The following is a 24,879-nucleotide window of genomic DNA, read 5'->3' as shown; positions in this document are numbered from 1 at the left end:
TAGTCTCTAAGTTTTGAGAATAACACAATTTGCATATAGTAGATACCTGAGATATGCCTAAAATTCTAAACATTTATGTGGGAGTTTACGCTCAGAAAAGAAGTTTCATAAGTAACCATCTATTTTAACAAAGTACTTCTGTAAACTGGAGAAATTTTAAAGGAATTATCAGTTATGATAGTTACTGAAGAATCACACACTAGTTCATTTTATAACTCTTAGTCTTGATAAAATATTTTCATTCAGCCAATGAAATAAAATTCAATATATTTTTAAAAATTCTCAAATTCTCCCACATTAAAAATTTTAAGTTCTCTGAGGATAAAGAATATGTTTTCTTTACCTTGTATCATCATTGTGTAGGATAATGCCAGTCTAGTACAGGTATAGAGATGTTCAATATATATTCACTGAGTAAATAATTTCAGAGTAAACTTGGTCTCAGATTTACAAATATTTGAGAGTAAAACACCAAACAGCATATTAACACAGCATTATTTTTTCACTATAAACAAAGCATACTAGTTGGTACATGACATTTTCGCTTTATTGATGGTGACATACAGTAAAAATCCAATATACAATAATCACCCATGGTCCTTTGTAAATATTTAAAGTTCTTTTTCACAAGTGTAACCACACTGCAGTCATACTATAAACTAATTTTTTAGAAGACAATTTAAGAATTAAAATGAAAACATAATTCACAATGAGATGGATTTTACTCAGACTTTAAACATTCTCATTACAATCAGTGTAGACTTTAACTAAGAAGTTGATACTTCTGGGAAGTCTTTCTGAGGACTTATCTTCACAAAATTAATGGTCACTTTCATGTATCTGAAGTCCTATAGTCTTATAAAGTTTATTCAGAGTCCATAAATGGAAACAGATTAGAAAGTGTTCTTAGATGCCCAAATGACTTAAAAATTTTTAACATATTCAGTTTGCCTTAAGATATGTTGCTTGAATTGGTAACTGTTGTTTCCAAATACTATCTTTTCATGTCTTCACAGCCTGGATCTGATCTGGTAACAAAAACAGAAAAGAAATGACCAGTCTCCACAGGGCAAAATCTATTTAACATAATCTGAGACAAATCTGTAAGAACACAGTAAAACCTATGCACACACATTTTTTTTTTTCTTTTCCACGTGAGAGGAGGGGAGATAAAGGGACAGACTCCCACATGCACCTGGACTGGGATCTACCTGGCAGCCCTATTTGGTGGCTGATATTCTGCCCATCTGGGGCCATGCTCACAACTGAGCCATTTTTAGCACCTGAGGCGGAGGCTCCTTAGAGCCGTCCTCAGTGCCTGGGGCCAATGCACTTGAACCAACTGAGTCATGGCTGCAGAAGAGGGGAGTGAGAGTGAGAGGGAGGGCAGGAAAAGAGCAGGAGAGGGAGGCAGGGAGGAAGAGAGAGAGAGAGAGAAGAGGGAGGGAAAAGCAGATGGTTGCTTCTTCTGAGTGCCCTGGCCTGGGATCAAACCTGGGACTTCCACAGGCCAGGCTGATGCTTTACCACTGAACAAACTGGCCAGGGCCTGCACACACTTTTTAAAAAAGCACAATTCACACTATAGTCTTTGTTTTCACCACAGTTGTATATGCAGAGAGTCAGCCAACTAGTTCTACAAGGCTGTATAAAAATTAGCAGTCCGGCCTCATTTCCTTCCTCCCCCTTTCATAGGCGACTACTTTCAACTCCCTTTTAGGTGATTACCTCTTTATCTCTAAATAATGTACTTTTATTATTACTTGTTGAAATATCAGTTCTTTCCATTTGATACTAGGCTTCAGCTGCTGTGTACCCCTGTGCTGCATTCTGCAACCCTCATAATACTTTTACAATAGTACTCCCATTCTCCTAACAGCAATGTAGTCATTAATATATAAGGTCTACCAGAAAGTTCTGTCCATTTTTGGAATAAAACAAAATACAAATTTTTCTTACCGTCAATAAACTTTATTAAATAATATATTTCCACACCAATCCTATCTTTCGAATATGGTCTGAAATGGTTTGCTGAGCTGAATTAAGCCTTTCTGCGATCTCCGATGTTGTCAGAAAAGGATCTTACTCCAACATGGTCTTAAAACATCGTCATCGATCAAAGATGGTTGCCCAGAACGTGGCTTATCAGAAAGGTCGAAATCACCTGTTTTAAATTTTTTGAACCATCTTTTCTGCATGTCCTATCAGAAACTGTACCTTCACCAAACACTTTCAATAAATTTCTACATGCTTCTGTAGCATTTCTTCCTTGTTGAAATTCATAAAAATTACAGTGGTGTAAATGAACTTTATCAGTAGCCATGTGTACACTATCGCTTCACACATAAGACTAACGTGAATCGCCCTGGCCGGTTGGCTCAGCGGTAGAGCGTCGGCCTAGCGTGCGGAGGACCCGGGTTCGATTCCCGGCCAGGGCACACAGGAGAAGCGCCCATTTGCTTCTCCACCCCTCCGCCGCGCTTTCCTCTCTGTCTCTCTCTTCCCCTCCCGCAGCCAAGGCTCCATTGGAGCAAAGATGGCCCGGGCGCTGGGGATGGCTCTGTGGCCTCTGCCTCAGGCGCTAGAGTGGCTCTGGTCGCAATATGGCGACGCCCAGGATGGGCAGAGCATCGCCCCCTGGTGGGCGTGCCGGGTGGATCCCGGTCGGGCGCATGCGGGAGTCTGTCTGACTGTCTCTCCCTGTTTCCAGCTTCAGAAAAATGGAAGAAAAAAAAAAAAAAAAAAAGACTAACGTGAATCAACTTTGTTTTAGTTAATTTGCTACGTCAGTATGTATACATTAAGAGATAAAAATAGAGAGGCACACATGTGTCAAATAAACATGTGCTTACGTGTCGAAACTTGTGATAAAAATGGACAGAACTTTCTGGTAGGCCTTATAATTATGTAGTCATTAATATAATTAATACAATATGACTCTGTAAGTGCTATTCATAGATAAGACAGGTGGTACACCCCAGCTATTTTCCCGTCTTCAACTATATTATGTTTTCCCTGAAGTTAATCATTGTTCCTTATTCCCTGCCTCTTTGCTTTTTTTTTTTTTTTTTTTTTAAATTTTTATTTATTCATTTTTAGAGAAGAGAGAGAGAAAGAGAGAAAGAGAAGGGGGGGAGGAGCAGGAAGCATCAACTCCCATATGTGCCTTGACCGGGCAGGTCCAGGGTTTTGAACCGGCAACCTCAGCATTCCAGGTCGACGCTTTATCCACTGCGCCACCACAGGTCAGGCAGCCTCTTTGCTTTTTATGTATTAATACTACTTCAATCTCACTACTCTGCACTGTTTAAACCTTTATTAATATGAAGCACATTACATTGTCTATCAATTTCACTAGACCCTTCTAAGACTCTAATCTGGACCAGCTGTTTCCTCTGCTTGCCCAGTTACTTTCATACGTGATCTTTCACTATCACCCTAGGATCTATCTGTGTCCACTGTCATCCAGGGGATTCCTTCCCCTGCTCTCGTGTGCTGGTTTTCCTGTTTCATAACCCTTATTTTTTCTTCTTGGTCTTTTTTCCTTGTTTTTAAGGAGTACACCTCTCAGTGGTAAGTGGTACAGAAAGTAAATTCTTGAGATTTTACATGGCTGAAGATGTCTTAATTCTACAATCACAACACACTAATACTGCCTGAAAACATAATTCCATTATTTTCTACTTGGACTGCCCAGGCACTGACCAATTATGTTATAGCTTCCGAGTGTTGCTATTGAAAAGTCTGATGTTATTCTGTATCCTTACCCTTTACATGAAACTTATTTTCTTCTCATGAAATTTGTAGACTCTTCCATTGTCTTCAGTGCTTTTAATGGCGATGTGCCTTGGTGTGAGAATATTTTCATTCACTGCACTGTCCTCTCAAGAGGCCTTTCAACTAAAAACTCATCATTCAGTTTTTGAAAATACTGTTTGATGATTTTTCTCCCGTTTTCTCTTTCTGATATTCCTGCTATTTGGACACTGGGCCTCCTAAACATGACCTCTTTCCTTTTCAATATTCTATTCCTTGTCTTTTTGTTCCATTTTCTGAGAGATTGCCTCTATTTTATCTTTTGAGTTTTCCATTTCCACTATACAGTATTATCCAAGAACTCATATTTTGGTTCTCTGTTCTTGCTACTCTATTAGTTTTTTGAAATGTTCTCCCTAAATAAATTTTACTTCCTCTAACTTGCCTTTCCTGTTTATGTTCCATAATTCATCAAGTTTTGGTCCTAAAAGCCTGGTGACCCTTTGCCATCTTCTCATACCTATGAGGAACGCTGTGAAGCTGATTGGAATTTTGATACGTGTGTTAGGCTTGCCAGATGTGGTCTTCATTCGAGTGTATCAACGTAAGCCACTTCCTTGGGAATTTCTGATGTTCATACTGCTAGGTCTTCTCTTCTATTGGTCTGATTCCTCAAAGATGACTCTCTACCCTGCCTATAACTAGTGTGTTCTAGGAGAAGCAGGGGAAGGCAGAAGAAGGTTGCGATATTTGGTATGAGAACTTTCAGTTACTCATTTTCAGCTCAGCTCCACCACATAACAGTTATGTCTGCTGTTCTCCAGCCCAGATACACTGACTTTCTGCAGAGAATGAACCTTCAATCTTCTCTTGGGGTAAGGATTTATGATTATGTCTTGTCTTTTCAGCCCTACCTCATCTTATTTCCAATTTCCTTCAATATTAAGAGTCTAGGGGGGATCTGCAATGTAAATTAGGACGCTTTCCAGCTTTCCCCAGTGCTAGCTTAGAATTCAGCTTTCTCTGTTAAGAAGAAAAGGTCTTTAGAACTGTTAAATCATTCAGCATTCAGCAGATCTGTTCAGTCACTCAACATTCACCAGATATCCAGCTTCCAAAATTTGGATGCCATTTTTGTCACTCCCATTCTTTTGGCCCTTGTGGGTTAATGTCTTTAAACAAAAGTCACTTTACTGTTAGTGAAATTTAAGGATGAAACTGTGTGTTCAATCTTCTTTTACTGGACGACCCATATAAACAGTCTGTAAGTCTTATATTAAAACCTGAAAGTGGCCCTGGCCGGTTGGCTCAGCGGTAGAGCGTCGGCCTAGCGTGCGGAGGACCGGGGTTCGATTCCCGGCCAGGGCACACAGGAGAAGCGCCCATTTGCTTCTCCACCCCTCCGCCGCGCCTTCCTCTCTGTCTCTCTCTTCCCCTCCCGCAGCCAAGGCTCCATTGGAGCAAAGATGGCCCGGGCACTGGGGATGGCTCTGTGGCCTCTGCCCCAGGCGCTAGAGTGGCTCTGGTCGCAACATGGCGACCCCCAGGATGGGCAGAGCATCGCCCCCTGGTGGGCTGAGCGTCGCCCCTGGTGGGCGTGCCGGGTGGATCCCGGTAGGGCGCATGCGGGAGTCTGTCTGACTGTCTCTCCCTGTTTCCAGCTTCAGAAAAAAATGCAAAAAAACAAAACAAACAAAAAAACCCTGAAAGTATTAACCTTTCTCATACAGATCAAGTAATAAAATGAGCAAGTTTCCTTAGTCACATGGGATTCCTTTTTATATATATTTCACTTCAAAGTTTCAGAGCTAGAAAACAACGTATACCTCTGCAATGGTATCAGTGTATTCTCTGTTGGTTTAAAAAGTATTTCATAGTCTGCTCAGGTATTATTGTTTTTGGGCTGTGATACACAAGTAATAATTGTGAATCCTTCCAAAAAAGAATGAAATCATGGCACAAAATGTGTCATTTAATATTTTATCCCTGAAATTTCAACCTTAAACTAAATAATAAGATTAAAGTGGTCCAAGGGATACTAGGAAATCGCAGAATTCTGGAAGCAAAATAAAGAGATAAATTCAAAACATTTTTAATAGTTTGATTCCATAAAAACTTTTGGTTAATAAGTTAGTTACAGGTACAGACAAGCCTCCTACATACTGTTACTAACTTTGTAAAATAGGTTGTTGCCTCTTTTCAAACCCAGAGAGACTGGAGCACCAAACTGTAAACTGTTTACTATATCAGAAATATGAACAAAGGCTGTCATATGAAAACCAAAACAACGTACTTTTTAATCTACTTATGAAGTTTCCTTCTTCATTAAATAGAGCAGTGAGGTAAAAGGGTGTATTTAACATTTATTGAGTGTTTTCTTAGAGATGTTAACACAAGACAGTGCCTCATTTAATCTGTGTAACAATTTTGACTTTTAAGATAGAGATGAAGAAAATTACCTTCACAAGATTAGAGATGTTAATAAGTAGAATGAATCTGCTAGAGTAAAAAACCCAACTACTTTTTAACTATTCCATGATGCCTACAGAAAATGCGTATACAACTAACTTACCTTGCAGAGAAGTGTTGTAGCAATTACCTAAAAACATATGGCCACAGAAAGGCACAAAAATATTTCCAATAATGTACCCTCCTTACAAAGACTTGGGAGGTAAGATGCAAAGATAGCAAATCAGCAAATCAGATACAAGAGTTAGGTGACAAGGCCAGAGCTGCAAGAGGTACAGTGATGCTGGATTGTTACTGACACCTAGTGGCCTCACTGTTACAAAATAAAACAAAAGACAGCTATGATAGAGCTAAGAAGTCAAGTTCAGAAGACCGTATCAACCTATTTATAGCGATCACTGTGCTTTGAATTACTTTGTTATGAATAATAGTAGGGTTTGATCCATGCTGCATCTTCACTGTGAGCAATAATAGCATCTGAAAATAAGAATCAAGGCTGAAAATATGCTTTTGGTGTCTTCTCTGGAATGTTCCTCTGCAACCTCTGTTTAATGTAGGATCAGCTCCTTTAACTTTGACCACTTCTTTACTACAGTCTAAGACACTAAATTGGTGTGTTCACAGAAAAATTCCAGTAGTTATTCTGAGAACCACCAAAGGTTCTCAATTAAGTTTCACTTAATTATAAAACTATGACTAGAATGTTCTTTACAGTTTAATGGTAAATGTCATGACTATATAAATACAAAAGAGAAAGATCAATAAAAGTCTGTGCAGTTAACTAAAATACCGTATTTTAATGATAACAGATAAAAATATTTATCAGATGTAAATTTAGTACTTTGAACCAAAGAAATATTATGTCAATGTATGGGTTAGCGGCTACTCTTGTCCATAAATCAACATATGTATTTTTTTTTTTTTTGACAGAGACAGTGAGAAAGAGCCAGAGAGAGGGACAGACAGGGACAGACAGAAAGGGAGAGAGATGAGAAACATCAATTCTTTGTTGAGGCACCTTAGTTGTTCATTGATTGCTTTCTCATATAAGACTCGACTGGGGGCAGGGGGCTACAGCAGAGTGAGTGACCCCTTGCTCAAGCCAGTGACCTTTGGGCTCAAGCCAGAAGTCTTGGGCTTCAAGCCAGCGACCTCTGGGCTCAAGCAGCAACTCTGCGCTCAAGTTGGTGACCTCAGGGTTTCAAACCTGGGTCCTCTGCGTTCCAGCCTGACACTATCTACTTTGCCACCGCCTGGTCAGGCATGATATATCTTAATTTAGTAAGCCTGTACCAACCTGTAGTAGATATTTTGATATCATCAATATTTATAAAACATCAATAGAATATCAGTATTTACAAGTCTAAATATATATTTATAATAAATAGGGGTTGTGTACACATGTTATGTATAGGTGAAGACTTATGGAGCAAAGCATTCTTTTTTATAAATGTCTATCATATATTTTATTTTTAAATTGAACTTATTGGGGTGACAATGGTTAATAAATTATATAGGTTTCAGGAGCACAATTCCTTTTTTTTCTTCTTTTTATTTATTCAATTTTAGAGAAAGGAGAGAGAGAGAGAGAGAGAGAGAGAGAGAAAGAAAGAGAAGAGGGGGAGGTGCAGTAAGCATCAACTCCCATATGTGCTTTGACCAGGTACGTCCAGGGTTTCGAACTGGCGACCTCAGCGTTCCAGGTAGAGGCTTTATCCACTGCGCCACCACAGGTCAGGCAGGAGTACAATTCTTTAATACATCATCTGTATACTATATTGTGTGTTCACCACCCCAAGTCAAGTCTCCCTCCATCACCTTTTATACCCACTATACTCTCTTCTACCTCCCCCTGCCTCCGCTTCCCTCTGGTGTTCACTGTGCTGTTATCTGTGTCTGGTGTTCACTGTGCTGTTATCTGTGTCTGAGGGTTTTTTTTTGCTTAATCCCTTCACCTTTTCCACCAGCCCCAAAACTTTCCTCCCCTCTGACAGCTGTCAGTCTGTTCTCCGAGTCTGTTTCTACTTAGTTTATTCTGTTCATTAGATTCCACATGAGTCAAATCCTATGATTTGTCTTTCTCTGCCTGGCTTATTTCACTCAGTATAATGTTCCCCAGGTCCATCCATGCTGTTGTATTAGGGTAAGATTTCTTTCATTTTTATGGCTGAGTAGTAGATCCCACCCTGTAAATGTACCACAGATTTTATCCACTCACACTGACGGGCACTTGGGCTACTTCCAGATCTTGGCTATTGTAACACTACAGTGAACATAGGGTGCATATGTTCTTTTGAATTAGTGTTTTAGGTTTCTTTAGCTACATTCCCAGAAGTGGAATTACTGGTCATAGGCAGTTCAATTTTTAATTTGCTGAGTAATGCCATACTGTTTCCTACGGCGACTGCACCAACCTGTATTTCTGTCACTGTGAATGAGGGTTCCCTCTTCTTACCAACATTTGTTGTATGTTGCTTTACTGATGCCAGCCGTTCTGAGAGGTGTGAGGTAATATCTCAGTTTGGTTTTAATTTGCATTTCTGATGATTAGTGACAGTGAACAACTTTTCACGTATCTTATGGCCATCTGAATGTCCTCTTTGGGAAAGTATCTTCTCTGGTCCTTTGCCCTTTTAGTTGGATTGTCTTGCTGGTATGGATTTTTATAAATTCTTTATAAATTTTGGGTATTAACCCCTTATCAGATGTATCATTGGGGAATATGTTCTCCCATTCAGTGGACTGCATTTTCATTTGCTGATTTCTTATGTTGTGAAAAACCTTTTTAGTTTGATGAATTCCCATTTATCTATTTTTTTTGTTTCCCTCCTGAGGAGATGTACCAGAAAAACACTGCTATGTAAAATGTCCAAGATTTTACTACTTTTCTTCTAGGATTTTTTGGTTTTCAGTCTACCATTTAAGTGTTTAATCCATTCTGAGTTTATTTTTATGTACGGTATAAGAAGATGGCCTCATTTCATTTTTTTGCATGTTATCTGTCCAACGTTCCCAACACCAATTACTGAACAGACAATCTTAATCCCATTTTATAAGGTCTACCGGAAAGTTCTGTCCGTTTCTATCACAAGTTTCCACACGTAAGCACATGTTTATTTGGCGCTTGTGTGCCTCTCTATTTTTATCATTTAATGTATACATACTGACGTAGCAAATTAACTAAAACAAAGATGATTCACATTAGTCTTATATGTGAAGCAATAGTGTACCCATGGCTACTGATAAAGTTCATTTACGCCACTGTATTGTATACAAATTTCAACAAGGAAGAAATGCTACAGAAACATGTCTGTCAAATCCACCATATTCCCTGGACTTAGCACCCTCCGACTATCACTTGTTTTTGTCCTTACAAAATTTTTTGAAGGGCAAAAAATTCAAAAATAAAGAAAATATCAAACAAGCACTGGTTCAATTTTTCGCATCAAAAGATAAAACATTTTTCAAAAATGGGATATACAAATTGCCCTCACGCTGGCAAGAAATCATTAATAACAATGGCAATTATATTATTTAATAAAGTTTATTGATGGTAAGAAAAATCTGTATTTTGTTCCAAAAACGGACAGAACTTTCTGGTAGACCTTATATATTTTGCCTCCTTTGTCAAATATTAAATGACCATAAAGGCATGGGTTTATTTCTGGGCTCTTTGTTGCACTGAGCTACGTCTGTTTTCGTTGGTCCCAAGCTGTTTTGATTACTATAACCTTGTAGTATAGTTTGATATCAGGTAGCGTGATTTCTCCAACTTTATTCTTCTTACTCAAGATTGCCGTGGCTCTTCTTTTTTTGTGGTTCCACATAATTTTTTGGAGTATTTGTTTTAGTTCTGAGAAATATCCCATTGGTATCTTCATAGGAATTGCACTGAATCCATAGATTGCTTTGGGTAACATGGACATTTAAATGATGTTTATTCTTCCCATTCATGAACACAGTATATGCTTCTGCTTATTTGTATCTTCTTTACTTTCTTTCTTCAGTGTGTTATAATTTTCCAAGTGCAGGTCTTTTAAAATTCTTGGTTAAATTTATTCCTAGGTATTTTATTGTTTTTAAAAATATTTTTAATTTTGACTTTGGGGAGGGGAGAGAGGATCAGGAAGCATCAACTTATAGTAGTTGTTTTCTCATATGTGCTTTGACCAGGCAAGCCTGGGGTTTTGAACCAGTGACCTCAGTATCCCAGGTTGATGCTCTACCTACTATGCCACCAACGGTTAGGCTAAAGCATTTTTAAAATATACGTCATGAAGACTTATTTTAGTTATTGACAATAGGCCTAAAGTTTCTTCCAAACATCAGATTTGATTCTGTTACTAGATCTCATAGAAATTTACTGCTTTATATAAATTAAAAAATGTTCTATTTGTCCCACATATTGACAGTTAAAATACAAATACTTTATTTAAATAAATCCTTTAGAAAAATGTAATAGAAGTAAACTGAGCAAGGTACTGGATACTTACTGTAGTGTTTTTTCTGACAGCAGAAATAAATGGTAGCAAGAGAGCAAAAAGGCAGTGATATAGTAAAGATAAATGTTAAAAAGGAATGAAAAAGGTGAATGGAAAAAAGGCTGAAGATGGAACAGTGTTTGTGATGTACCTTGAAGCCAGTCTACACCTTCTTGCAATCCTTCTCCTTTTATGGCATCACTAGCACTGAAATAAAATCCATAAGAAACATTCATTTCATTGCTGTTAAGAATATAGTTGAACTATAAGAATAAATATCTGCAATTCTTCCATATGGTAAATGAATATACTCTAGTAACATATCTGAGTAAAATTTCTTAGGTGTTGAATCTGAATGTACATAAAAAATAAAAGTCTCAGTATCCTGGAACAAGACATGAAAAATTATTCATCATTTGTATTGATATAATCTGTATGATACTTGGAAAAATTATTTTAGGAATAGTACTCTAAGTGGTATTAACAGAATATAGACTTTCAGTTATTTTTCCAGTGGTAAAAAAGTTTTATTGAGGCCCAGCCCAATGACTCAACAGCATTTACTTATTAGATTTATTAATTTAGCCATGGGATGTAGTCACTTTACTGGAAATGGATAACCTGCAATTATAACTCTGGCAAACTGGAAGAATCAAGAAATCCTAGGAGGGATTCAAAATGGTGACAGAGTAGGAAGACGTTCCACTCGCCTCCTCCCAGGACCGAACTGGAGTTATAACTAAATTTAAGAACAATCATCCTGAAAAACCAACTATGGACTAAGTAAAGAGGAGTCTTCTAAGCAAGGATTCGCAGAAAGAGCCACACCGTCTGGTGTAGGAAGTGCAGAGATGTGAAAACAGCTGTCCCTGCCCCCAAACGGGACATCTCAGCTGCAGGGCTGGTTAACCCTGAGACGTGTGGGTCCTAAACCCCAAGCAAGGCTCGCAGCTTAGCACACCCGAGCTGAGAGGAGGTGCCATGTAGTATATGGCTGTAAGGAGAGGGGAGGTTTCTGTCTGCCAGAAAGGAAAATGGGAGTTCTCAGAGACACAGGCACTCTCTTAAAGGGCCAACACAGAAAATCCCCTTCACAGCCATGTACCCTAGGCTCTGGCGGATGGAGGGCTGAGTGGCCCAGAGTTGTGTGAAGAGAGTCTGAGATCGGGGGCCCTGGAGAGAAACATGGTGTGAGGACAGCCACCAAGACCCCTGCGCCAAGTCATTCTTTCATAACGCAGCAGTCATCAGCTTTCTTGGGTGAGCACCCCCAGTGTGGCATTAGCCTAAGGCCCTGGTCGGCAACTGCAGCTCGCGAGCCATATGTGGCTCTTTGGCCCCTTGAATGCGGCTCTTCCACAAAATACCACGTGCGGGCGCTACCTTGATAAGGAATGTACCTACCTATATAGTTTAAGTTTAAAAAATTTGGCTCTCAAAAGAAATTTCAATTGTTATACTGTTGATATTTGGCTCCGTTGACTAATGGGTTTGCCGACCACTGGCTAGGGGAAAGCACTGACCCACCGGGGAGTCCCTCTAACCCCACCCTAAGGAGACTGGACCCTGCTGTGAAGTAGCAGCCAGGGTGCAGAGGGCTGATGGACTCAGGAGATGACAATGACTCAGTTGTCTGGCTCTGAAGTCGGAGCTATTCCCCTACTTTCCTGCCAATATGACTGGGGCTTCCCTCTCATGGAAGATGCAGTAGAAACTGCTCGGGCTGTTGGCAGACCAAATCTTCAGGTGTCAGAGGACCTACCTACCCACCCAACTCTTAGTGGCCACACCCTACTGAGGTCTGAGGACAGAATGACACCGGGGGGCCCTGGAGTGGGAGCCCCACCCACTGCCTGGCCTGACCCAACAGGCTCCTTTGCCTCCGAGGAGATGACTCGTCCCAGCCTCCCTCCTCTCTCAGAGCTTTGGTAGTGCAGAGCCCAACAAGCTGCCAGCAGACAGAGTCAGCAGGAGGAGAGTCTCAGGAAGCCTGGGAACTTCTGCTGACGTACCCTCAGGCCAGGTGCTGGCAAAGGACAGCTTAGGTGTGCAGCTGTGTCCTTCCATGAATACCTAAGCCCAGGAGAGGCAGCCACAGACTCGGATTGCTTGTAGCTCCAAACAGGCTGCTGAGGGCCAGAACCAACACATCCAGTGGCCAACAGAGACATCATCAGAACAGAAACCAGCTAGTACAAGCAGCACATCCACAGGGAGAGCCCTCCGGAACCAAACCCAGCCGAGGCGAATTCTGCCGGCGGTCAGCACCTGCAGAGCAGCTCACACTGAATGAGGTAGGGCCTCACAGTCAGCCAGCCCATGTCCCCAGCACTCTGCCCCACTGGGCTAAGTCCCACAGCGGGTAGTGCGGCCCACATGCCCAGCACTCTGCCCCACTGGGCTAAGTCCCATAGCGGATAGGGCGAAAGGCTTACAGTGAGACACTCAAAGTGTGAGTTCCCTGGAGCCTACCACAGGAACGGGACAAAGGTCTTAGCCACCTCCTGTGGCAGTGCCACAATCAGCCCCAGCAGGAGACTCTCTCAACCTTCCTCCCTGACACGAGTGGCTCCTCAGCGGAAGGCACTTCTGCAGAGGGGACTGGCGGCTCCACCCACCCTGAACCTGCTGCTCCCCTCTCTGGGGAGAAATAGAACTGTAGTGTCCAGCAGTGGCTGAGGGACTCGGCTCTGGTGCAGGGCCACTTCCCGCACACCGCGTGCTTGACCAAGACTCCCGCAAGCAGGGGGTCCGACTACCGTCCTCCCTGCCCTGGCTGTCCCACCTTACCACTCTTACAGCCTGTGCAGGGTTGCTGGGATGAGCCGCTCTGAGCCCACTCTGCAGTATTTATTATAAAAGGCTCTGTGGGAAGACCAGGCAGCTGCAAGGGGATGCGGGCTGGTTAAAAAGTGAAGGCAGATCTTAGGAGCTTGGGCTCCTTTACAGAGATTCCCTTAGGTCTCAGCAGGAGGAAGTTAACCCTATACACAGGCTGACGCCTCCCACACATATCCAGGCACAGAAAAACACAGACACAAGCAGTGAACAGAGTGGTAGCTCCAGAAAGGTAAACCATGGAGGATCAGAAATAACATCTGACAGCAACCTGGACCCAAACGCTGCTCAAGAGGACCCAGAACCAACACAACCAGCAGTGGGCAGCAGATCGCACCAGCGCTAGACCCAACTAGCCACACAAGTGCCATGCCAAAGGGGGCGTCCAGCAGGATGACCACACCCCAGGGGCCAGCCATGGCACAGCATCTTCTATACGTCATCAAGTTGGACCAGTAGAGACAGCCAGCTCCACCCACAAAGGGCCAACAGCATTCAAGACGCACATACAGCAGGAGGGTAAATATAAATATAACCCTCAAGAAACATTCCCAGAGCAAGGAGCTCAGGTGGTGTGGAGGTTTGTACCACTGAGCCCAACAGGACATCTTCATAAAGACATCACACCAAATTGGGAGCCAGAGCAGAACTACCTAATACACAAGCAAAATGGGCAAATAAATATGCCTCAAACTAATCAAGAGAAATTCACAGAAAAAGAATGAAACGAAATGGAAGCAACCAAACTACCAGATACAGAGTACAAAACAAGGGTTATCAGGATCTCAATGAGAACTTAAAGAGATAGTATGCATTAAAAAGGACATTGAAACCATAATAAACAACCAGTCAGAAATGGTAAATGCAATACCGGAAATGAAGACTTCACTAGAGGGAATCAACAGCAGGTTGGATAAAGTGGACTGAATCAGCAATTTCGAGAACAAAATAACACTAAGCACAGAAGCAAAAAGCAAAAGAAAAGAGACTCAGGAAGGCTGAGGTAACTAAGAGACCTCTGTGATAACACCAAGTAAAACAATATCCACATGATAGGGGTTTTGAAAAAGAAAAGAACAAACAAGGGAGAAAGAACTTGTATGAAGTAATAGCTAAAAATGTCCCTAACCAGGTGAAGGAAAAAACACAAGTTCAGGAAGCACAGAGAGTCCCATTAAAGATGAACCCAGAGGCCCACACAATAGAACATATTTGCCAATACATCTGATAAGGATTTAATAACCAGAATTTATAAAGAACTTCTAAAGCCCATCAGCAGGAAGGTAAACAATCTAATTAAAAAACGGGCAAAGGAAGTGAATGAGACTTCTCCAAAAAAGACAGATGGCCAACAGGCAGATGAAAAAATGCTCAATGTCACTAATCATCAGAGAAAAAGCAATTTAAAACCCCAAGGAGGTATCACTTCACACCTGGCAGAATGGCTTTCATTAACAAATCAACATACAAATGCTGGCGAGGGTGTGGAGAAAGGGGAACCCTCCTGCACTACTGGTCATGCAGCCACTGTGGAAAACAGTATGACGTTTCTTCAAAAAATTAAAATGAACTGCCTTAGCCCTGGCCGGTTGGCTCAGTGGTAGAGCGTCGGCCTGGCATGCAGAAGTCCCGGGTTCGATTCCCAGCCAGGGCACACAGGAGAAGCGCCCATCTGCTTCTCCACCCCTCCCCCTCTCCTTCATCTCTGTTTCTCTCTTCCCCTCCTGCAGCCGAGGTTCCATTGGAGCAAAGTTTGCCCAGGCGCTGGGGATGGCTCCTTGGCCTCTGCCTCAGGCGCTAGAATGGCTCTGGTTGCGACAGAGTGATGCCCTGGATGGGCAGAGCATTGCCCCCTGGTGGGCGTGCCGGGTGGATCCTGGTCGGGCGCATGTGGGAGTCTGTCTGACTGCTTCCCCGTTTCCAGCTTCAGAAAAATACAAAAAAAAAAAAAAAAAAGAAAGAAAGAAAAAAGAAAAAATGGAACTGCCTTATGACCCAGCTATCCCACTTCTAGGAATATACCCTAAGAATCCCAAACACTAATTCAAAAGAAGATATGCACCCCCATATTCACTGCAGCATTGTTTGCAATAGTCAAGATCTGGAAACAGCCCAAGTGTCCATCAATGGATCCTGCATCTTTTCCCTCTAATTCCCAAACGTTCGAATTCTACTTTCTCTTCAAATAAACGTAAGACATGCAACTAAATAAAAGCCACAGTCTCCACCATGTTCTACAATGCCCTAGGTCAGTGGTCCCCAACCTTTTTTGGGCCACAGACTGGTTTAATGTCAGAAAATATTTTCACGGACCGGCCTAGGGTGGGACGGATAAATGTATCACGTGACCGAGACAAGCGTCAAGAGTGAGTCTTAGACGGATGTAACAGGGAATCTGGTCATTTTTTAAAAATAAAACATCGTTTAGACTTAAATATAAATAAAACGGAAATAATGTAAGTTATTTAGTCTTTCTCTGCGGACCGGTACCAAATGGCCCACGGACCGGTACCGTTCTGCGGCCTGGGGGTTGGGGACCACTGCCCTACGTGACATGGCCCCTGATTATTTCTCAGTGATCTCATCTACAAATCCCTCCTAGATCTCTCTGCTCCAGTCAGCTTGGATCAACTTGCTATTCCTGAAATAGCAAATTCCAAGTACATTTTCTTTCCTTTAAGAAATTTTTTTAATTAGTTACAAATTTAAATTGAAGAGGGTGACAGTGATCCACAAGAGTACGTAGGTCTCAGGTAAACATTTCATCCAAGAGCCATCTCGCTTGCTGGCTTTTCTACCTGGAAAGCTGTTCCACCAAACCTTTGTGTGAACTGCTCCCTGACTCCAATTAGATCTTAGAGAGGGAGGATCTCTCATCATTTTTATCTTGTTAGCCTACTTTATTATTCTTTACCTTCCCAGCTGAAATTTTATACGTCCATTTCCCTGTTTTATTATATACCTCCCTTACAAGATAGTAAATAAACAAAAACATATACGTATCACACCAGGGACTGAGTCAAAGAACACACAGCAGGAAGAACAATACTGCCATCGGATCCTGAAAATCAGAGTTCACTATGTGTTTAGTAGAAAAGTCAAAAATAAACCATAAAACTTTTCATTTAATTTTCCAGACTATACTTCTCTATCATCTTTAGTTGCCCAGTAAATTCACCTGTATGTAAGGCAAGAGAGATGCAATATTTTTATCTCTACGTCACTATGCATTAACTTTATCTCTAAAAGTGGAAAAGAATAAATGTGTTTTATATTTTATACATGCTTTAAAAATATCGAAAAAAATAAAAAAAACAATGAAGGACTATTTGAAAATTAGCTGTCCAGTTTGAATTAAGTAAAAATTATAGACACACTTAGAGAAATAAGTTGGCATTCTTCTATAAGTTAAAGTTATTCTTCTATAAGTTAACATAGAAAGTGGCAACAAAATATTCCATATCTGTGTAGGCTCAGAATATTGCTTTTTCTCTTGCTGAAAAATATTTAGATGTCACAACTGAGTAAACTTTTAAAATTTCAAGCCCTAATTACTTTAAGTAGAGAGTTTTGTATTTGCAAAATTAACTTTTACTTCAAATTAAAAGTAGGGCTGCATCTAATTAGACCCGTGTTTTTGAATGTTGTACTTTCTATCAAAGCACTCTCAATTCTTAGTACTATGGAAAAATTAAACATTATTCTACTTTAGGTATTATCAATTTAGATATAATTTACCCAAATGATGTAGAGAAATGTAAAGGTTCTAGCTTAAGATATTGCCCCAATCCCACCTCTCTTGACCGACACACAGACTTCAGCTTCCAACTAGGGAACCATTTAGTAAACAATGACTTGGCTTCTGATTCCAAACAGGAGGGTTTTACTGAGATACACGGTGTTTCACCCCTGGGCACAGGTGCTGGAGACCTGGAGTGCTGAGGGGTTCCGAGGGTTTTCTCAGCTCTATACGACCCCTCCTTCAGCACCAAGGTTAGCTCTTAAAGTTCTTCTCTGGGCTCTACTAACTCCCTCCTTCATATGTTTCTTCTTCGAGGCCATGGGCCTCCCTGTGTTCAGCCTTTCTCCAGAGATACCATCTCATAAAAAGGGCAAAAGTGGCGGGAGGGGCTATCCTGCAGTATGGAGACGGAGGGCAGACAGAGGGAGCTCAGTGAAAAAGGTAGTGACGGGCACTAGAACACTATCTAATAAACAATGTAAAATAGTCTCAGACACTATTTATGTTACTGTATATAAATAATATTAGTATTTCCATATTTACTCATATAAACACTTATGAATTGGGAACCTGCTTAGTACCACAGGTTACCAGGGATTACAGAGTGAAGAAAGCCAATAAAACCCCAGTTCTCATAGTGCTAATGCACTAGGGCAGTGGTAGTCAACCTGGTTCCTACCGCTCACTAGTGGGCGTTCCAGCTTCCATGGTGGGCGGCAGCAGAGCAACCAAAGTATAAATAAAAAGATAGATTTAACTAAGTTGTTTTATAAAGATTTATTCTGCCAAACAGCAAAAATCTGACATAAAGTACTTGGTAAGTAATTACTATTATATGCTTTAACTTGCTGTAACTCTGCTTTGTAAATTTTATAATGTAAAGTTACTTCCCTACTTTATAAATCACCATTACTGTGGAACCGGTGGGCAGTTAGAAAATTTTACTACCAACAGAGATACAAAAGTGGGCGGTAGGTATAAAAAGGTTGACTACCCCTGCACTAGTGTAAGAACACAGACTTTACACCATAGGAAAAAAAGTAAAAGAGGTCACATGGCAAGAGAAAAAGCAGAGTGAAGAAAAAATGAAGCCGGGAAGACACAGTATTGATATTTTATAGAGATTTATCACGAGAGGACTCTCTTCTGAAGGAAGTATGACAGGACTGTGGTTGGCTGATTTAATGTGTAAAAGGCAATCAGCACAGTTGAAGTTGGGTAAGTAAGTTTATTCTTTTTTTTTTTTTTTTCCCCTGAAGCTGGAAACGGGAAGAGACAGTCAGACAGACTCCCGCATGCGCCTGACTGGGACCCACCCGGCACGCCCACCAGGGGGCGACGCTCTGCACACCAGGGGGCGATGCTCTGCCCCTCCGGGGCGTCGCTCTGTTGTGACCAAAGCCACTCTAGCGCCTGGGGCAGAGGCCAAGGAGCCATCCCCAGCGCTCGGGCCATCTTTGCTCCAATGGAGTCTCGGCTGCGGGAGGGGAAGAGAGAGACAGAGAGGAAGGAGGGGGGGAGGGGTGGAGAAGCAGATGGGCGCTTCTCCTGTGTGCCTTGGCCGGGAATCGAACCCGGGGCTTCTGCATGCCAGGCCGACGCTCTACCACTGAGCCAACCGGCCAGGGCCAAGTTTATTCTTTTAAAGAGTTGTTATACTTTCCTATCCCCAAAAAGACTTGAAAGGTTTTAAAAGTAATATATTTATGAACACCTACAATGCCAGATTCTATAAGACAAAGTCCTTAGCTTACATCCTACCACGTTAGATCACTTATACAATGAGCTTGTAAAAGAAACATGGAAGCTTGGAGATTTTTCAAAAGGATAAAATGAAAAATAAAACTTTACCAAATATGCCATGGCTTATCTTTGATGTTCTCTAAACACAGCAACTGGGACACCTTCACAGATGTCACTGCATCTCTAAGGTCCATTTTGTTTGCAAAGAATAAGATTGGTATGCGTCGGTGCTTAATATCTGAAATACAAAATAAGACTATCATATTTCCAGCCGTTTGGTCATTTTCCCCAAATCCTTAAAATTAAAATTCATTAAAATGGTTTCCAATCGCTTCTTTCTATATTACACAAACTTTTAAAGGCACAGACTGTCAGGCTGTATTTGAGAAATACAAGAATTTAAAAATATTTATACTTCTTCCAAGACTATCCGCCTTCTGGTTGGAGCTTTAGAATACAGACAAGTGAGGTGGATGTGGGGCTCATTAACAAGTTAGTGAAGAGAACCTACAAAAGATCTAAATATTTAATTTTGTTTTTACTGTTAACACGAAGGAGGTAAACTTCAAATAGAAGTAGAAAGATTCTGATTTTAGATTTCATTCACAGTATTGTATAAGTAGCAAGTTAGATATTTTAACAAAATATTTTTACTTGTTACAATGTTGGAAACATTTTTCACTGTTGGGAATAGATAATTCATTTAAATAGTTCAAAACTCAGAAGAAACAAAATGGTATTCAGTAATATGACATCTTTTCAGAAATAGTTTACATATTTGCAAACAACTATTATATACAATTTTTTTGTACAAATAGTGAACTATTCTCTTTTTATACCTTTTTACTTTTCACTTAATTTCATATCTGGAGACTATCCATTATCAGTACATATGGAGCAGTTTCTTCATTATTTTAACTGTTGTGAAATATTGTCTTTTAGTACCATAATTTATTTAATCAGACACAACTGAGATATATTTATGTTGCTGCCAATATTTACAACTATAAACAACGTTGTAGGTAAACTATAGAATTTTGTAAATGGCCCAGTATGTCTGCTGGATAAATCTGAGAAGTAGAATTACTGGGACAAAGGATCTGTAAATTGCTAATATGACAGATAGTGATTATTATCAAACTGCCTTCCCTTAAAATTTGTATCAATTCACACTTCAAAACACTGTAAAAAGAGCATTTCCAAGTGATAGGTTAAAGGTACTATGAGAATGTGTTTACTTACATTGTTTTGAGAAAAGTCAAGAATCTTTTTATATATTCAAACAATGTTTATAATTTCTTTTTTATAAACATCCAGCATATTGCTGCATTTTCACTTAAATTTTATTTTAAGTAGTAAGGAAATAAGTCTTGCACCTAGGATATGAATACAAATAATTCCCCTTGCTTGTTACTTGCCTCTGACTGCTCACAGTCCATTTTGTAACTCAAAATTTCTTATAAAGTCATGATCATTTCTTTTAAAAGAATTCTAGGTTCTGTGTTATGGTTAGAAATGCCTCCTCTTGACCCTAAATTATTATTAAATGTTTATTGTATTGATTTTAGAGAAAGGGAGAAAGAGATAGGAACCCTGACTTGCTTCTGTACGAGCCCTGAGCAGGGATCAAACCTGCAGCCCCTGTGCTTTGGGACGATGCTCTAAGTAACTGAGCTATCTGGCCAGAGCCCAAAATTATTTTTTAAAATCTCCCAGGGTTTTTAAAATTTTTACACTTAAATGTTTCATCCAGCTAGAAGTTATCCTGGAGCAGAGAATGCCAGAATAGATGAGAAAGACATAACAATATAATATTTACAGGAAACATACTTTGAACACACAAGTTGAAAGTGAGAGGATGAAAGACATGCATAAATGTAAGTGTAAGAAAGTTGGCATGGCTACAGTACTATCAGACAAGGTTGCTTTAAAATATAAAGGTTATTATCAAAGAAAAAGAAAGGCAGTAAAAATTATAGAAGGGTCAATCAATCAAGACAAAACAATTTTAAGTGTGTATGTACCTAAGAAACAAGCTTCCAAATACATAAAGCAAAATTTGACAGTGTTAAAGGTAAATACAAAGAAATCCACTATTATAGGTGGATACTTTAACACTCCTCTCTCAGAAATTGACAAAATAAAAAATCAGTAAAAATGTGGAAGATGTAAACAGTATCAATTGTATTTCTAGAAACACAGGTGAAATATAATATATGTTAGGTTCAAGTATACAACATAGTAATCAGACATTTATATAACTTATGAACTGATCACCTTGATAAATCTAGTACCCATTTGACAACATGCAGCTATTGAAATATTGGTGACTTTATATTCCATATGCTATACTTTACGTGTCCATGACTATTCTATAACTATCAATTTGTACTTCTATGGGAATCTATCCCATAAAATAAATTCATCAGTACATAAAGATACATGGAAAAAGCTTTACTTGAAAAAAACTAAAGCTCCCTTATGTTTGAAGCAGATTTTGTAGGAAGGATTTCATTGTATTAGTCAACATTACACTTTTTGATGAGAGTGGAAAGGTTAACGGAATGCATAATCAAAAACGCATTCCCACACCAGATAAAAGACCAATAAATTAAAAAAAAATTTATTTATTTATTCATTTTAGAGAGAAGGGGGGGAAAGGGGGAGGAGCAGGAAGCGTCAACTCCCATATGTGCCTTGACCAGACAAGTGCAGGGTTTCGAACCAGCAACCTAAGCGTTCCAGGTCGATGCTTTATCCACTGTGCCACCACAGGTCAGACCCCAATAATTTTTTTTAAGTGAAAAGTCATATAAAAAGTAAGGCTAGATAATTTTACCCCCAAAATATTCTAATAAGCTTGAGACTGCCTGATAAAATGCCAGAGATATTGTGGTTAAACAGCAAGAACTGTTAGAAAGCCCCATACTACTTATTTCATTTCAAATGAATCCATGCTTCTTTTAAACCATCACATTTTACTAAAAGTCCTAGCACAAAGACCACTTAAAATCTTTTTCCAGGCATGAGTAAGGCTACAAATGCATAGTTACACAATACATACAGAAACACTGTTTGTAATATGGTAAAGAAATATCTGCCAATAGTAAATAAACTGTGATATAATCACAGAATGGCATATTAGACAGCATTACAGAGAACAGATATCTGGAATCTGACTTGAAAGGATTCCACCATGCAGTGTATCTGAGAATAGGAAGGTGCTGAAGAGGATACAGAATACAACGCTGTTTTAGCAAAATAATGACAGTTCTCATGCCCCCAACCCTATACAGAGTATATATCTTTGGTGCATTTGTGTGTGCAATATAGAAATAGATATAGTAAATATATACATACATGGTACAAATTATATAAAGGCAGGAAAGAAAAAAAATACCAAATTGTTCATACTGGTATCTTGAGAAAATTTTAAAGAAGTTCCCCAAATAAGTATTTAAGATATACTGTGATTACACAGACATACACACATGAAAAGGTGGTAACTAAAATAATTTTAATGGGTGTTGATATAGATGAATTTTTACTTTCTTCCTTATTCTTTTTTTTTCTATCTGCATGTTTTGCTACTGAGATATTATTTATGTAATCAGTAAAATGGGCATTTTTATTTGGGGGGAAATAAACATGTACCTGAAAAACACAGGAAAAGGTCTGCAATGAAAAAAAACATACAATTCTATAGGTAAAGATATTATGAGTTTTGCATAATGTTTTAAAATTTTAAATAGATTCATTGTATAATGCAAGTAATACTTTTTGCCAACACCAAAGAACAAAACATCCTATATAAACAGATATCACAGACTGACAGACACACACGTTACCTGGATGATTCAGAAGAGTATCAAGTTCTTCTTTGGCCACAACCATTCTTAATCTGTCACTACTATCAATGACAAAAATAATGGCTTGTCCATCTCTGTGTAATATAAAGAATGACAAAAATTAAAAATAAACTTATACATTTTTCCATATTTACTATCCATTTACATGTCCTAACCTGTGTATCATCTCTTCATAACCTACATCCGTTTATTACTGTAGGCTTTGGTGCTGTTTTTTATTAGTTCCTATAAGTGATTAATATATTAACCATTAGTGACATGTCATGTAAAGTCATTTCTTTTCACTTAGATGACATAGGGGAAATTTAATGACTTATTTTATAATTTTAAAAAATTACAAGTAAAACCACAACCCTATTACACAGATATAATCATTATTAATATTTTTGTATAAATAAATTTTGACCATTTGTGTAGTAGTCACATGAATATCTACATCTATACAAATGGAATCTTGTTTTATACACTGCTTTTCTGACATGTACGTACACTCCCTTGATCTATTTTGCTGTATAGTTTAAACTACTTTTATATAAAATATTATAGCTCTACACTAGTGCTTTTCAAATTATTTTTACCATAACCATAGTAAGACATACATTTTACATTAAGATGCAACAGACCCATAAGTATATGTAAGTATATTTCAAATAGGTCCCTTTAAACAATACTTAGAAATAGTTTTTATTTTATTCTATTTTTTTTTTAAAGCTGATAGCCAGCCATTGAACTAGTTTTAGGATTCACTTTGAGATCACAGGAGTACTTCAAAAAACACTGATACCTTCTGCACCCTTTATTTTAATAGTTATAAAGTATTCCACTGCATGAATGTGTTATCAAATATTGTGTCAAACTTCTATCGCTGGACTTTAAGGTTATTTCAAATTTTCATTACTATGAAAAACTCTCAAAGATAAACATCCCCCTAAAAGCATTTTTAAAATCTGTTGAAACTTTACAGATCTGTTTTTAGTAATAAAATTTCTAGATACTATATAAAATTTAAAGTTTTAGGTAAACATTGATAAATTATCCTCCAGAAAATGCCCTATCAATTGTACTACTATCAGCATTTTCCTACCTCCTTGCAGCATGGCTCTTACCATCCTTTTCAATTTTTGCCATTCTAAAAGTATATTATTTTACCTTGTATTTCATTAATTGTAAGTGAAGTTCATTATCTTTTCATATATTTATTGGACACTTACACTATTTTGTGAATCACTTATTCCAGTCATAAATTAAGACTTTCAAGTTCAATGTCATTATTAATCACATAAACATCAAAATAAAACGTGTTTTTTTTTTTTACCACCTTCTATCAATTAAAAAACAAATGAAGTTTACACATACATTACTAGTGGATATAGAAACTGCTACAATGGGAAATATCTATCAAGAGCTTTAAAAATGTTCCTTCACTTAGAGACAGTAATTTTATTTCTGGTATTTACTCTAAGGAAATATGAACTGTGACAAAGATTTATGCAGCAAGATGTTAAACTGAAAGACTGTTTATAATCTTCAAAAACTGAGAACAGACCTCACATTCAAATAATAAATAATTGAGCAAAGTTTGGAATAGGATATAAAAAAATATTAGCAGCCATTAATGATAGTCTTTATGTTTTTCCTGATTTATCTTTATAAATGTTAACTGAAAAATCAGGATTAAAAACTATATATGGTGTATAATTTTGAATTATGTAAAGTGTACATTATATATTTCAAAAGACAATACTTTTAATTTTTCAGTCCAGTAGAATAAAATGTACTTGTTTAATAATCAGAAAAGAATAAAGATAAATTTAGAAATAAATTTACTATTATTGTGGATCCCTCAATAGTAACCATTTCAAAATCATTCAACCTACAATTTATCTATAATATTCCTGAATTCAGCAGTAACTTATTCCAAAATAGTTATGAAGTTAAAATCAGGAAAAAATAGTTTCCTTGTTTTGAAGTACTATTTTTC

At 38.7% G+C, this 24,879-nt stretch overlaps 2 protein-coding genes across 3 annotated transcripts in view; both read right to left on the bottom strand.

Moving 5' to 3' along the window:
• The window catches only part of LOC136311648 (endogenous retrovirus group K member 113 Env polyprotein-like), a 284,697-nt gene that overhangs the window by 41,327 nt on the left and 218,491 nt on the right, over positions 1–24,879 (bottom strand). The gene's annotated exons all lie outside the window — the stretch shown is intronic.
• Positions 530–24,879, bottom strand: part of ARL6 (ADP ribosylation factor like GTPase 6) — a 37,124-nt gene continuing 12,774 nt past the window's right edge. Inside the window, exons 5-8 of one of the 2 annotated variants that reach the window (XM_066241507.1) lie at positions 22,878–22,972; positions 19,138–19,267; positions 10,858–10,913; positions 530–1,028 (exon numbers count right to left, since the gene is read on the bottom strand). In XM_066241507.1, coding sequence (XP_066097604.1) covers positions 1,003–1,028; positions 10,858–10,913; positions 19,138–19,267; positions 22,878–22,972 — 307 coding nt within the window. In that variant the 3' untranslated portion in view covers positions 530–1,002. The remainder of the gene's footprint in view (positions 1,029–10,857; positions 10,914–19,137; positions 19,268–22,877; positions 22,973–24,879) is intronic. The other variant, XM_066241508.1, reaches the window with a different exon arrangement.

Source organism: Saccopteryx bilineata, chromosome 8 (assembly GCF_036850765.1).
Source record: "Saccopteryx bilineata isolate mSacBil1 chromosome 8, mSacBil1_pri_phased_curated, whole genome shotgun sequence".
Taxonomy (NCBI): Eukaryota; Metazoa; Chordata; class Mammalia; order Chiroptera; family Emballonuridae; genus Saccopteryx; species Saccopteryx bilineata.
Note: the sequence above shows the minus strand (reverse complement) of the source record. Positions and strands in the feature narration are given on the sequence as shown.